At 51.2% G+C, this 15,746-nt stretch overlaps 1 protein-coding gene across 2 annotated transcripts; it reads left to right on the top strand.

The window, feature by feature from the left end:
* Nucleotides 1-4,051: 4,051 nt before the first annotated feature.
* GPR84 (G protein-coupled receptor 84) lies at nt 4,052-6,085 on the top strand. Of its 2 annotated transcripts, XM_021090914.2 has the most exons (2): nt 4,052-4,192; nt 4,649-6,085. In XM_021090914.2, exon 2 carries the CDS (start codon nt 4,657-4,659, stop codon nt 5,845-5,847), a length of 1,191 nt encoding a protein of 396 aa, XP_020946573.1. In that variant the 5' UTR covers nt 4,052-4,192; nt 4,649-4,656; the 3' UTR covers nt 5,848-6,085.
* The last annotated feature ends 9,661 nt before the right edge of the window (nt 6,086-15,746 follow it).

The following is a 15,746-nucleotide window of genomic DNA, read 5'->3' as shown; positions in this document are numbered from 1 at the left end:
GTTAATCAGTTATGAAGATGGGGGTGGGAGTTTGTTTAGGTTCAGAAGTGGAACCCAACAAAGAGTTTGAGGGTGAGGGATTGTCTGTGGTTTTTGTTTGTTTTGTTTCAGGTCGATCTAGGTAAAAAAAGACTGGGAGTTCCCGTCGTGGCGCAGTGGTTAATGAATCTGACTAGGAACCATGAAGTTGCGGGTTCGATCCCTGGCCTTGCTCGGTGGGTAAAGGATCCGGCATTGCTGTGAGCGTGATGTAGGTTGCAGATGCAGCTCGGATCCCGCGTTGCTGTGGCTCTGGCGTAGGCCGGTGGCTACAGCTCCGATTCGATCCCTAGCCTGGGAACCTCCATATGCCACAGGAGTGGCCCTAGAAAAGGCAAAAAGACAAAAACAAAAACAAAAAAAAAACAAACAAACAAAAAAAACAAACAAACAAAAAAAAAAAACAGACTGGAGATCTAGAAGTCTGAGGGGCAAGAATAGCCAGATAGGAAGGAGATGTGTGGAGAAAAGCACAAACTGGACCACAACTTAGCGGGAGAGAGAGGGGCTGGATGAAATTGGAATTAGAGGGGCTGAGATATTAGCATGTCCCCCAGGTACATCAAATCTGATGTAAAACTAAGCTCATAGAGTTTCCATTGTGGCTCAGTGGGTTAAGAAACTGACTAGTATCCATGAGGATGCGGGTTCAATCCCTGGCCTTGCTCCATGGGTTAAGGACCCGGCCCTGCTGCAAGCGGCAGCCTAGATTGTAGATGTGGCTCAGATCCTGTGTTGCTGTGACTGTGGTGTAGGCCGGCAGCTGCAGCTCTGACTCGACCTCTCTCCTGGGAACTTCCACATGCCACAGATACAGCCCTAAAAAGAGAAGGGAAAAAAAAAAAAAAAGAAAGAAAGAAAGAAACTAAGTTCACGATAAACTTACCTTTCTCTAAGCTTGCTCTGCTCCCCATATCCCCTGTCTCATTGATTGAGAACCACCATCCACGTGGAAAACTGGGAGTCCTAATTCTAGTCAGATTCCCTCCTCCTACTTCATCCAATGAGTTATTAAATGAGTCGTATTTGACATCTTAATGACCTATGATCCTGATCACTGTTCTCTCCCTCTCCCTCTCTCTTTTTTTTTTTTTTTTTTTAATCTTTTTTTGCCTTTTCTAGGCCTGCTCCCGCAGCATATGGAGGTTCCCAGGCTAGGGGTCGAATCGGAGCTATAGCCCCCAGCCTATGCCAGGGCCACAGCAACGCAGGATCCGAGTCACGTCTGCCTCCTACACCACAGCTCACAGCAACGCTGGATCCTTAACCCACTGAGCAAGGGCAGTGACCGAACCTGCAACCTCATGGTTCCTAGTCAGATTCGTTAACCACTGCACCACGACGAGGACTCCTTTTTTTTTTTTTTTTTTTTTTTTTTTTTTGGCTGCACTTGCTGCATACAAAATTTCCCAGCTAGGGATCAAACCCACACCACAGTAGTGACAATATCCGATCCTTAACCAACAGGCCCAATCCTGAGCCAACAGGGAACTTCATGATCCTTGTTCTCCATTCCCCAAACCACTGCCCTAACCAGGACTGGCTACATCACTTGGGGGGCCCAGTGCCCAAATGAAAAAGCAGATCCCCTTTGTTCAAAAATGATCTCTACAGGCATTTCCGTCGTGGCTCAGCAGTAATGAACCCAACTAATATCCATGAGGATGTAGGTTCGATCCCTGGCTTCGCTCAGTGGGTTAAGGATCCAGCATTGTGGTGAGCTGCTGTGTAAGTCACAGACTCGGCTTGGGCCCGAGTTGCTGTGGCTGTGGTGTAGGTGAGTAGCTGCAGCTCTGATTCGAGCCCTAGCCTGGGATCTTCCATATGCCACGGGTTTGGGCCTAAAAAGACAAAAAAAAAAAAAAAAAAAAAGGATCTCCATGGAGTTCTCATTGTGACTCAGTGGGTTAAGGACCTTACATTGTTTCTGTAAGGATGTGGGTTCTATCCCTGGCCTTGCTCAGTGGGTTAAAGCTATGGCATTGCTGTAACCTGTGGCATAGGTCACAGATGTGGCTTGGAGCCAGTGTTGCTGAGGCTGCGATGTAGACCACATCTGCAGCTCTGATTCGACCCCTAGCCTGTGAACTTCCACATGCCATAGGTATAGCCATCAAAAAAAAAAAAAAAAAAAATCCTCAGGCTGACTGTAGAGCCATAAACCAAATCCCTAACCCTTTTCAGTACAAGGTCCTGTGTGAGTACGCACACAGGTATCATGCAAACAAAGCTGGCCCTGGCCCTAACGCAGGCCCTGCCCACCCACTGTCTGAATTGGTGTCTTTTTACTCATCTCTTTCCCTTCTGGCCTGCGCACTTTCACTCCTTATTCACAGATCTCTGAGTGTAAATCTCCCTGTAGCCTTCAGGGTAAAACCCCAGCTCCACTCACCTCTCTGGGATCTTCTCTATTGCTTCCTCCCTCACAGGCTTTGTTCACCTCTACCTAAACCTCTGTGACTCTCTGTGTCCTGTTCCCTTTATCCTGAATGTCCTTCTACTTATCCTCCCCCAAAAACTCCTGTTCATTGTTCAAAATCCAGCCCAGGTATCTCTCTTTAAACATTTTCCTGACCCCTTCTTTGGCAGCTTGTTACTTTTCTCTAAGCCCCTGATATACTTTACAGCAAGGATCAGCAAATGTTTTCTTAAAGGACCAGATAGTAAACATTTTAGGTTGTACCGGACAAGAAGCAAAATTGAGGCAGAGTTCTCGTCATGGCTCAGTGGTTAACAAATCTGACTAGGAACCACAAATTTGCAGGTTCGATCCCCGGCCTCGCCCTGTGGGTTAAGGATCCGGCATTGTGGCGAGCTGTGGTGTAGGTCACAGACTCAGCTCGGATCCTGCGTTGCTGTTGGCTGTGGCATAGGCCAGTGGCTACAGATCTGATTCAACCCCTAGCCTGGGAACCTCCATATGCCATGGGTGTGACCCTAAAAAGCAAAAAAAAAAAAAAAAAAGGAAAACACCAACTAAATGGTTACTTCCTTAAATACATAATACCCTCAATTTTGCTTCTTTTTTAAATTTTTAAAATTTTTTTTGTCTTTTTTTGTCTTTTCTAAGGCCGTACCTGGGCACATGGAGGTTCCCAGGCTAGTGGTCGAATAGCTTCTGGCCTATGCCACAGCCACATCAGATCTGAGTCGAGTCTGTGACCTACACCACAGCTCATGGGAACACCGGATCCTTATCCCACTGAGCGAGGCCAGGGATCGAACCCTCAACCTCATGGCTCCTAGTCAGATTCATTTCAGCTGCACCATGATGGGAACTCCTAAGAAACCACCTTAAAGTGGAAAAAAACATTCTTGGCTCAAGGCCCTTGCAAAAATATATAGTGTGCCAGATTTGGTCCAGAGGCAAAATTTGCCAACCCCTTGCTTTAGAAAATCAATTAGGCTTTTTTTTTTGGTCTTTTTAGGGCCACATCCATGGCATATGGTGGTTCCCAGCCTAGAGGTGGAATCAGAACTGTAGTCACTGGCCTACATCACAGCCACAGCAACTCCAGATCTTTAACCCACTGAGCAAGGCCAGGGATCAAGCCTGCGTCCTCATGGATGCTAGTCAGATTCATTTCCACTGAGCCACAATGGGAGCTCCCTCTTTTTTTCAGCCATGCCCATGGCATGCAGTTTTCCTGGGTTAAGAATCAAACCACAGCAGTGAAAACACTGGATCCTTAACTCACTGAGCCACCAAGGAAGTCCCAGTTAGGCATTTATATATTTACGTATCTGTCTCCTAGACTATACGCAAGTCCATGTACCATCCCCAGAGTCAATTCTTGGCAGTTACCTTATAGGTGTCTTGTCATGCAAAGAGAGGAAGGAAACAGAACTTGGGTTTCAAGGAGAAAAGAAAGAGTAAGATGGCTTTGGGGTAAGTAGCAGGGAAATTTCAACAGAGAAGTCCAGATTTCACTAGCTAAAGCAAAGTGAGTGGGACCGGAGGCAAGAGAGGAAGTGGCTAAGGTTGGGTAACTGGGGAGTTTCTTATTCTTTCAGTCTGGTATAATAGGAGACATGAGAGCAGAGCACCTCCGGTTTGAAGCCTGTCTGCCCACAAGTAAGAACTGTTCTTTGAGTGAGCTGGACTTTTTTCAACTCTCTTTCTGGAGAGAGATTTAAAGACTGGGAGACTCAGGTGAGTAGTTTTCTAGTGGGTATATTTTTACGTTCTCGGACTCCTCTTTCCCCGGGCAGTAAAAACAGAAGAAACTGAGGCTGGTCTGTGTGTATGGCAGAGAGTAGCATCCTGACTGCAGAGGAAAGGGGACTCCTGGGTGGTCTTGAGGGACAGGGGAAGAATTAGAAAGGTTGGAGGGTGCTGGGGTTACTGAGAGTATCTGGATGGATACTTAAAAGGCCTAGATTTTGGAGTGGACAGAAACTAAGAATGAAGTACAAATTTGGGACAATCTTTGAGAATAGGAAAGGAGGGGGTTGGGGGGTCTTGGGATAAAGAGGCCTGGGAATGGCTCCAGGGGCTTGTGAGATCCTGGAGTGGTTCAGGTGTCTGGGGCCCAGAGCTGTTCAAAAGATCTAAGTTCAAAGTCAGGTTCTGACTCCTTCTTCCTCTTCCCCTTCCCACCCCTTTCAGTCTCCATCATGTGGAACACCTCTGATGCCAACTTCTCCTGCTACCATGAGTCTGTGATAGGCTATCGTTATGTAGCAGTTATCTGGGGGGTGGTGGTGGCTGTGACGGGCACCGTGGGCAACGTGCTCACCCTGCTGGCCTTGGCCATCCAGCCCAAGCTCCGTACCCGCTTCAACCTGCTCATCGCCAACCTCACAGTGGCCGATCTGCTCTACTGCACCCTTCTCCAGCCCTTCTCTGTCGACACCTACCTCCACCTGCACTGGCGCACGGGTGCCACCTTCTGCAGGGTCTTTGGACTCCTCCTTTTTGCGTCCAACTCTGTCTCCATCCTCACCCTCTGCCTCATCGCCCTGGGACGCTACCTCCTCATTGCCCACCCAAAGCTCTTTCCCCAAGTTTTCAGTGCCAAGGGCATAGTGCTGGCCCTGGTGAGCACCTGGGTGGTGGGTGTGGGCAGCTTTGCTCCCCTCTGGCAGATCTATATCTTGGTGCCTGTAGTCTGCACCTGCAGCTTTGACCGCATTCGAGGTCGACCCTACACCACCATCCTCATGGGCATCTACTTTGTGGTTGGGCTCAGCAGTGTCGGCATCTTCTACTGCCTCATCCACCGCCAGGTAAAGCAGGCAGCGCAGGCTCTGGATCAGTACAAGCTGCGCCAAGCAAGCATCCGCTCCAACCATGTGGCCGGGACAGATGAAGCCATGCCTGGTCGTTTTCAGGAGTTGGACAGCGGGCTGGCATCGGGAGGGCCCAGCGAGAAGATTTCATCTGAGCCAGTCAGTACTGCCACCACCCACACCCTGGAAGGGGACTCATCAGAAGTGGGGGACCAGAGCAACAGCAAGGCAGCTAAGCAGATGGTAGAGACAAGCCCTCCAGGAGTGACTGCCAAAACCAGGCCAACTAAAGTAGCCCAGAAAACTCAGAATTCTCCATCAGAGTTTGGGAAGGTGACTCGGATGTGTTTTGCTGTGTTCCTCTGTTTTGCCCTGAGCTACATCCCCTTCCTGCTGCTCAACATCCTGGATGCCAAGGTCCGGGCTCCCCGGGTTGTCCACATGCTTGCTGCCAACCTCACCTGGCTCAATGGTTGCATCAACCCTGTGCTCTATGCAGCCATGAACCGCCAGTTCCGCCAAGCCTACAGCTCCCTCCTAAAACGAGGGCCCCAGAGTTTCCGTAGGTTCTATTAGAACTGTACCCCCAGTCACCAGAATCTGGTATCTCCTCCAGAACTAAAGTGGGCAGCCATTATGGGAGTAGATAAAAGTGAGCCCTGTGGGCATTTTCACAGAAACCTCCCCCAAACCCCTAAACCAGGCCTCTCCATTCCTTGCTCAACATTCCAGCCTTAGGATGCCCAAGGTGCATTAATAATTATTAATAAAAATTTTTATTATTATTAATAATAAATGAATTCCATCCTTTTCATTCTCAGGTGTGATCTATGGGGAAGAAAGAAATAGGCCAGGGTTGATTTGCCACTGGCACCTAAAAGTTGAGGGTTTGGGGGTCCTAGGTCAGAGCAGGGGGACAAGGACATAGCTTTCAGCTGAGGACTTTCCAGGTATAAAACATGTAAGTTGGTTTAAAAGGATTAGCCAGCCTTTTAAAATTCCCAGAAATGTTTTCTTCTCTAATTGCCACTGCCAGGATCCTCCATTCCTATAAACAGTTTTTTTCCAACTCCAAAAAAGTTTTGAAATCCAGTTTTGTTTTGTTTTTGCCTGAGGCCATGGCAAGCAGAAGTTCCTGGGCCAGGGACTGAACCTGCACCACAGCAGTGACCCCAGCCCTGTGGTGACAACACCGGATCCTTAACACACTGCACCACAGGAGAACTCCTGAAATCTGGTTTTGCTATCCACTCCAGTGAGTTCATCCCCCGGCCCTTGCCCTCTCCAAAGAGAATGGGTCATGGAGCTCCTGTCGTGGCTCAGCAGAAATGAATCTGACTAGCCTCCATGAGGACGCAGGTTTGATCCCTGGCCTTGCTCAGTGGGTTAAGGATCCAGTGTTGCCGTGAGCTGTGGTGTAGGTCACAGACGAGGCTCAGATCTGGAGTTGCTGTGGCTGTGACGTAGGCTAGTGGCTACAGCTCTGATTTGACCCCTAGCCTGGGAACCTCCATATGCTGCGGGTGCAGCCCTGAAAAAAATAAAAGACAAAGAGAAGGGGTCATGGGAGAGCACTCCATGCTCTGTGAAATGGAACTGAGCTTCCCAGTCCATGGCAGATGGGTGTGCTAGCTGCCTTAGTGGGGTCATGCTGGTTGTAGTTAATTCATCCGGGTCCTGGTCTCTCATCATCCTAGGTTATGAAAGCAGAACTGAGACTCTAGTTAAGAAGGTTCAGGGGCCAGCCTGAGGGAGATCATACCATTCCTTCCTCCAGTGCGACCAACTTCCTGTCACCAGTGTGTGTGTGTGTGTGTGTGTGTGTGTGTGTGCGCGTGTGCATGTGTGTGTGCGCGTGCGCTCTCTCAAATTTAAAGCACCTGTGGCCACCAGGTGACGCTGGTTCTCTGTGTTTCCTTTCTGGCTTCCCTGTTGAGGACAGAAGGTGTCAGTAAGACTGGGAGTCCAGAGATAAACGCCCCGTGCTGGCCAGCAGGGGTGGAGACCCAGGGATCTGCATGCCTCACTTTTCCCCAAAGCTTAGGAAGAAAAGTGAAGAATTAGACACTATTCAAGAGATATTTATTGTCTATTTTGTTGGGGTGGGAGAAACAGGGTGGGTACCAGGGCTTGAATGTGAGAATCATGTTGGTGATGCTGCTCTGGTTTCGTGCTATCCCCTCCCTGCCCTCAAGTCCAGGGTTTGAGAGAACAAAGTGAAGTCCACAGAGATTAAGACGAGGGCAGAAACAAAGTCGGGGTGTGCCAGATTGATATCCTCTTATTCAACACATTTCCAGAGTCCAGGAATCCTGCCTCCTAATGGAGAACATATGCTTTCGAGTGTCTTCCTCCCACAAAAATCACAGAAGCCTATACTGAGTCAAGTTCAGGTACCTGAGGCAGAGGTCGAGGCAGGTGGGGTGAATAGAACCGATAAATAACATCAGCCTGGGAGCACAGAGCTCCAATCAAGGCTCTCTGAAAATTAGCTCTATGAACTTGAGCAGGATCTTGCGTTATTCTGGACCTCAGGTTTTATCATCTGTGCAATGGTGGGGGTGGGGTGCACCTTTATCAGATGCCTCATGCTGTCCTAAATCCTGTAAATATTTTGTGTAATCCTCACAAAATTTACCATAAGGTATCTATTATAATCTCTTGCTTACAAATGAAAAGAGTAAAGCACAAATAGGGTAAGCAATTTGTCCTAAGTCCAAGGGCGTGTCAGTAGTATGATCATGATTTGAGGGTCGAGAGTCTGACTTTAGTACCAGCCCCCATGTCTAGCAACTATAGGACAGAAGCCTTTTTATAACTAGAATCAAATCACCAGATGATCCCTAAAAATCCTGCCTGCTCAGACCTTCTAAGATTCTGAAAGTTGAGAGTTCTCTGAAGGGTTGTAAAAGGTTTCACTTTTCATATTCCTTGAAGGTGATTCAAAAGCTTTGGCAAGGAGCTCCGCTGTGGCACAAGAGAATTGGTGGAGTCTTGGGAGCGCGGGGACTTGAGTTCAATCCCCGGCCCTGGCCCTGCACAGTGGGTTAAGGATGCACCATTGCCGCAGCTTTAGCTTGGGTAGAGACTGCAGTTCAGATCTCTTCCCTATGCGAGCTCCATATGAGGAGAGGCAGCCAAAAATGAAGAAGAAAAAAAAAAGAGAGAGAGAGAGAGAGAAAGAAAGAAAGAAAAAGAAAAAGCTTTGGCACGTAGAAAGGAGCAGCAATAGGGACTGAGGTTAGACCTCAGGAGGGACTTCCCAATTATCAGTCGCTGGAAAAAGAATGACTCAGGGGACACAGGAGGAAACCCTAGAGTCTGAGACCAGAGAGGACAGATCTTAGCAGGAAAGCAACCCCCTCCTCCCCCTTCCACAGCTCACACACCCATCCCAATCCCTGATCTCGGAAGGCGCTGAATGAGGGAAAAGAAGAGGAAGATTATCTCAGTCTTTCTCCTGTAGCTGTGTATGGCGCCTGTGTGTCCACGCACGAGGTCCCTCAGGATGCGGAGCTCACGCGTGTCTTGGGGAAGTGTACGCATTTGTCTTGGGGAAGAATATCACGGGGGCCTTCCTGAGTGTGTCAGTGTCTGTCTCCCTTTTCTCTTTATCTCTGTCAGTCTCCCGCACGAGCTCCTGCTCTATCGCGGACTTTCTGACGCTATCTCTCAAGGCTTCTCTTTGTCTCTCTCCATCTGTCCGTCTCTCCTGTAGGCTGTCTTCATCGCTTGTACCTCGGTTATCGCCTTTTTTCTCCCGAGCTACTCCTCTCCCGCCCGCCCCCGGCCCGCTCTCCCCGCTCCCCCTCCCCGGTCCCCCGCCCAGGCAGCTCTAGCTCGTCCGCACACTCTCTCTCCAACGCTGTCTCTTACGGGCAGATTTATGGTCAGCCCAGGGCCTTTCATTGGTTAAGCGCTGACAGGACTTGATTTAACGCCGCCTCTCATTGGCTGAACTTGACAGGCCGATTTACGAGTCACTCTGCCATTGGCCAAACCGCCTTGGTCCTGATTTATGGCTCGGCGGCGGCGAGGCGGGGGAGGGCGCCGCTGGGAAGCGAGGATGCCCCTCCCCTCTGCACCGCTTCCGTCTCCCTCTCCCCTGCTTTTTCTCCCCTTGCTCTCCCTCCCCTCAAGGAACCGCACTCCCTCTACCTGTTCCTCAAGCCCTCTCCTTTTTCCTCCAAGGAGAGGGGAAAATAGGGGTGTGGTAGTGTGGGAACTGAAGCAGACGAAGGGGTCTGAAGGGGTAAATAAGAGCGGAGAAATCTGAGAGCTGGAGTGGGATAGGGAGAGAAAAAGAGACTGGAAAGGGAAGTGTCCTGAACTGAAGAGAGAAGGGGAAACGGGCGCGAAGGGGGTGACAGAAAAAGGAAGGCTGAGGAGAAAAGGAAGGCTGAGGGAGACAAAGGGAAGTCTGAGGAGAAGACGGGGAGAAACTGAAAAGAAAGCGCGCTTTTGAGGGGGCGGGTAGGCAGAAGCCGGGAGATTCGGGCCCTGAGAGAGACTTTTCAGACCTCATTATCCAGACTGAATGAAAAACAGAAATTTCCTCTTCAGACAATGGCTCTGAAATGGGAGACTTGGAGGAGTAAAGACGCAAAGAAAAGGGCAACAGAGAGGGGAGAGGGGCGCAGGAAAGAACGGGAAGGTAATAGCAAGAAAGGAAGGAGGGAGAAGGATGGAGAACTAAGGGAGCTCCAAGACAAAACTAGGGTTGGTTTTTATTGGAGGGGGTTGGTGAGAAAAGACTAATCCCCAGAAGAACTATTGAGAGCCCACAACTCCTCCTCCTCTCCAAGAAGACCCAGAGGCGTCTGCCTGGAGGCAAGTCAGACGCCACCCCCAGGAGATGTTCTACTTCCTCGAGGCTGCAGTAGGCTCCCCTTCCCAACACCTCACTCCTCTCCCTTGCCCACCTCCCCAGTTAAATTTATGAGTTCAGGGCTGGCCTTCAGGAATTAGGAATATTTATGCTTCTTTGAGAGTGAGGTTTGGAAGGTGATAAATAAGGGGCCATTGAGGGGGGTGCAGCTGGGGGCTCCTAGTTTTAGTGTGGCCACTTTCCCAAAGCCCCCACCCACCAGTTCCCTCTCATCCTGAGCCAGAGAAGAGAGAACTGAGGGAGGTGGGGAATGGGTTTCAGATATCAGGAAGGGGGTTCGACTATTCTGGAGAGCCCCTCAGAGGACTGCAGAGAGCTTTGCAGCAGAAAGGATTGAAGGCAGATGGGGGAGGAACTTTCCAGTCATCCTGGCATTCTTATAGCCTCTGGAGTGCCGTCACAGCATTTCTGCAGAAGATGGAGAGACATGGGGAGAAGCCAGTTTCCCCTCTGCCCCCCTAAACTCGGTTGCTGAGGAATAAGGGAGAGGAGCCAGGAAATTCAGAGACAGGTTTCTCTGACTTGTCACCTCCCTCACAGGCAGAGGAAGATTTGAAACCTCCCCCCCCCCACCACCACCACGGACCACAGCTGGGTCCCTGGGAAAGGAGGCTAGGAATGTGGGGCTCAGGGCATCTCCTAGGAGTCTCAGCCTCCAACCTGTCCACCCCCACTGCCAGCTGAGAATTAAAAGCAGCCAGTAGTTCAAGATACCCCTTGCCCTGGGCCTCCAGGAAATGAGGGAGGGAGAAAGGATCTGTTCTGTGGATCCACAAGACTTCTCCGGCCCTCAGCTCCAGGAGCCGAGTCTGTGACACCCAGCCCAGCCAGAGGACTTGCTCTGAGCTTGGGGAGGTAGTGAACAAAAAGGGGGTGTGCGGTCCATATGGGGGAACCTAAAGAGAACAGAGAGAGTTGAGGAAAAGCCATCGCTCCTTCCCCATACACACATTGTGCCTCCCATCCACTGTGGCTTCAGCAAGGATGGCCACCGTGTTTGCATGTGCACACGCGTGTACACACACACCCGATTGTGCTGCCTGGAGTGGGAGAAGGGAGGGACAGAAAGGTCTAGACTGGCCCTTTAAGAGCCACTTAGGGTCAGAAAGCCTGGGCTACAGAGAGGGGAAGGAGCTGATGTCAGAAGACGGATGGGCAGCAAGATGGGGATTGATGCTAATGGGGGAGTTAAAGCTAAGTACCCAGACACTCAGAGGGCAGAACTGCAGATCTGTCTTCCTTATGCTCAGCCCCCTCCCCAAACCAGGGCTGTAAATCTGCCTTCTCAATTGGGGGAAGGGGGAGTGAGGAAAAACGAGATGCTCACTACTCCCTTTTCCTGTTTTTTTTTCCTTACTCTGTGCAAACCTCCCCCCCAATTCTTTTGTCCACTCCAGTGTCTCCTCTCAACAACTCATGAATACTTCCCTCTGAAATTTCCAATTTCTGGCTTTCCATCTGGAATTGAGGGAAGGGTTTCAGCTTGCAGAGGAGTTTAAAAAGAAACCAAAGAAGGTCTCCCTCACCAGCCCCCTGGGTGGGAATGGGTTGGTGGGATTGTGGTGAGAGACTGGTAGATGGGAAGCTCCCCGTGGCCTCGGTCTCTCTTTCCTTCATCCTTTGGCAGGAAGCAGGATGTTGGGTGCCAGGAGCTGGGAAGGGTGCAGCTTCAGAGTTAGGTTTGGGGAGGCCTCTGACTCATGGAGATTCTGGAGGGGCTGGTGGGCCTCTGAGGGCCGCTAGGGAAGCTGCGGGAGCTGTCCACTGAAAGATATATGGTCTGGTTTCTCGGAAACTCCTGGATCATACTGTTCCCTCTCTGTGAGCACACACCCTGCCTGCTGAGTAGAGACAATTTCGGGCGAATAGTCTATTTACTCTCAAGCCAGGGTCCTGCTGCTCCTCATACCTCTTGGGAGACAGCTGGGGACCTTGGGGAGGAAGGCCTCCTCAGAGGGGCTGGGGCTAGTAACCCCTGTGGCATTCCATTTCTTCTTTTGCTTCCAGGTGAGACAATATTTCCCATCTTTGGTATCTCCCATCTTTCAGGGCTCATCATCACCCTTATCTCCGTCTTTATTGGGGGCAACGAGGGTCTGTTCTGGAGAAGTCCTTCTAGATCAGAGGAAGTTCCTCTCCATCCCAGCTGTTGTAGTGCTAAACCTGAACTCTTTTCTAGTCTTGGAAACAATTGGCACCTGATTGCTGCCTGGTTTCCAAATCCTCCCCAGTATTTGTAAGAAAATGACCCTAAGACTCTCATCTCTTCCTTCCTCCCAGATTTTCCTTCAGAGGCCTAAAATCACCTTGAGGCCATCCTGTTTCCTCAGTCTTCAGGGACAAATGAGAGAGCGAGGTTAGAGTGGAAAAAGAGGAGGAGCGGGGTTGTGAGCAGGAGCCTTTGCAACCCAGGCTTCCTGCCTCCCAGCATCTGGCCAAGCATTCCCTCCCATCCAGGGAGGTCAGCCATTGCCCTCAGTCCTGGTCTCGGGGCTGCTTCTCTATCCTGGTGATAAATCCTGTCTTTGTCTCCCCTCCAACCCAGGCCCCAGGCGGCTGGGGGGTCAGAGGCTGGGGGAGGGGTCAGTGCAGAGGAGGGAGTCCTACAAGGAGAGTGGGAGGAGAAGATGGACAGGAGCAGCTGGTGAGCAGGCATGGGGGGTGGGCAGTGAGGGGATGGGGCCTCTCGATGCCTCAGATCCTGACTGCACATTCCAGCAGGCCTGCATTCCAAGTGAAAAAGCCAGGATTCCTTGAAATCCTGGAATTACCTTGGGAATGGCCTCTGGAGCATCAGGGATACTGGGGGTGGGGGTGGGGCTGGTACGGGGTGCCTCAGGGAAGGAGGCTGCCGAAAGAAATGGGAGAATGAGAATATTGGGGGATCATCTCTGTCCCCACCACAAACTCCTCCATGTGTGTGCCCTGCATGCATGCGCATAGATGGACAGACACATACACATTCATATGCACAAGATTTAAGGCCCAGCCGTGTGAGGCAGCCCAGGAGGGCCAGCCTGCTCCTGGCCTGGCCTCTCTCCAGCTGCCTTCTCTTGCTGTGACTTTCCTGTCTCCACCGTTCCATTCTTCCTCTCTGCTCCCAGCCTTGCTGCTCTCTTCCTGTGGGTGTCTCTTGCTTCCCCAGTTTGCTAGGCTGGCTTTCTGCTAACTCTCAGCCTCTGCCCTCTTTTGCCTCTCAGTCACTTTTTCTGTCTTTGCATCTTCCTGTCCCACTCCTCCCACCTCTCCTACTTCCATGGACTCTCCATCTGTCCTGTTCTGCCTCTGCTGCCCTTTGGACCAGCCATCTCTCTACTCCACAGCCACCCTAGAGCCCTCTGTCTGGCCTGGGACCATCAGATTGCAGAGAGGGGTGGAAAGGAGAGATGAGTGACAGTGAATGAGTCTCTGCTTTGATGGGAGGACTGCACTGTGTTATGATATGGGATGGAAGGAGGTGGGGGGGGCAATAGGTAACCAGGATGTTCAACTAAGGGAGGAGGGGTGACATGGGAGGGAAGAGAGATTGATAGAGAAAAGACACAAAAGGGCAAAAGCACTAAAGAAAGAAGGATAAGGACTTAGGCTTCCCTTTATTTTATTCATTCATTCTTTTTAGGGCCACACCTGTGGCATATGGAAGTTCCCAGGTTAGGGGGAGAATCAGAGCTTTAGCTGCTGACCTAGCCACAGCCACAGCAACGCAGGGATCCAAGCCAAGTCTGTGACCTACACCTCAGCTCACGGCAATGCTGGATTCTTAACCCACTGAGCCGGGCCAGAGATCGAACCCACAACCTCATGGATACTAGTCGGGTTTGTTACCGCTGAGCCACAATGAGAACTTCCTAGGCTTCCCTTTAGGTGTATGGTTTGGGTCAGTCTGAAGGCAAAGCCGAGGGGCATGTACTGAGTCCAGTTGAGACACAGATCCAGAGACGAGATCTGGAGTCCCAGTCAGAGAAACGAGGGTGCGATCATCCACCAGGCAGCCACAATTCTGAGCTCTCTTGCCTACCTGGGAAGAGCTCTGAGACCTCTTTCTCCTCTGCAGACAGTTCCCTCCCCACTCCCCTCCTCCTCCCCAACCCCTCCCCACCCCACCAGTGAGAATGACATCAGCGCTGGCTGCCACCGTGCTCAGCCCTGCTGATGTACTCTCCCATGGGTGAAACAGAGGCCAGTCACCTCTGCCCCATTCATTCTCCAGTCCTCCAGTCTGGGAGCTGGGGCTCACACCAGCCAGCACCCTGGGGTGGGAGTGGGAGGAGGCTGTACCAGGAAGGCCTCTGCAGGACATGGTGGAAAAAAAAAAAAACGGGAAGGGCATTGACACCGGGGGGAGGGAGAGGAACTGGAGGGGGCCACTGAGGAAGAGGGGCTGCAGCACTAAATCACCCTGTGGGGGGGCTCCCTGTGCCTGAGCTCAGTGGGGTGGGGAAAGGATAGACATTTGGAGAGGGGGAGAGAAGAATGGGGAATCGCCACATCTGGCAGGCAGGTGTCTGGCACTATTCAGACTGTAGTCACTTTCCCAGCCAAAGGGGAAGAAGGGGGAGAGGGAAGGAGGGGCTTCCCAGGGTCCCTGGGGGAAGAGGGAAAGGCTCACAGAGACAGAGGCCTGGCCCAGAATCAGACAGAAAGAGACCAGGGGAAGGAGACAATCAGTCCCTGGTCCCCAGCCTCCTTTTTCACTCAGTGCTGGGGATGGCTTTGTTGGATAGGCCAGGGCACCTAATGGGAAATAGAGGAAGCAGGAAACGTTCAAACCAGGCCAGGTTGAGGAAACAAGCTCAGAGAATCCCAAGTTTGAGAACCGGACAGAAGCCCGTTCCCCACATCATCACTGATCAAGCAGCCCTCGAATGGAATCTCACACCGACAGGGACTCACCCCCATCCCCTCCACACACACACCAGGGTCCATGCTGGGTGATGACTAGGAAAATTAGGATGGTAATCTTTTTTTTTTGGTCTTTTTGTCTTTTCTAGGGCCGCACCCACAGCATATGGAGGTTCCCAGGCTAGGGGTCTAGTTGGAGCTGTTGCTGCCGGCCACAGCCACAGCCACATCAACACCAGATACGAGCCGCATCTGCAACCTACATCACAGCTCACAGCAACCCCGGATCCTCAACCCACTGAGCAAGGTCAGGGATCGAACCCACAACCTCATGGTTCCTAGTTGGATTCGTTAACCACTGAGCCACGATGGGAACTCCCAGGGCGGTAATCTTAATGACTGGACAATGCTTTTCCCGTGGGTCAGCTGGGCAAGCACAAAAATACCTAGCCCTCATCCAGCCCCCTGTACCCCAACTTTCAGTGCAGGACTGCAGGGTGCTATATCCAAGCATTTTTCTTTTTTACTATCTGCTAAGGGGAACCCTGGGCCCAGGTGCCCCAGAGCTGCTGAGCTGAATTGCTAGGCTCTCAAAGAACAGGCAAGACTGGGCAACTCTAGGTTTCGAGTCTTGATGCTAGAGACATTCTTCCTCCTGCGGTTACCTTCCTTCCCTCGTCCTTTCCTATCTGCGGTGCTAATGCAGTCTCTCTTGCCTAACCCTGGAATTACAGGCCCATCTCCT

Source organism: Sus scrofa, chromosome 5 (genome assembly GCF_054392235.1).
Source record: "Sus scrofa isolate SSC_HxYL_T2T_F1_AM1 chromosome 5, Sscrofa_HxYL_maternal_Yorkshire_Landrace_v2.0, whole genome shotgun sequence".
NCBI lineage: Eukaryota > Metazoa > Chordata > Mammalia > Artiodactyla > Suidae > Sus > Sus scrofa.
The sequence above is the reverse complement of the archived record's forward strand: the minus strand, read 5'-3'. Positions and strand labels throughout refer to the sequence as shown.

Bases quoted from the DNA above. Each gene is read 5' to 3' on its own strand.
- GPR84 (XM_021090914.2), top strand. From the start codon at position 4,657: ATGTGGAACACCTCTGATGCCAACTTCTCCTGCTACCATGAGTCTGTG.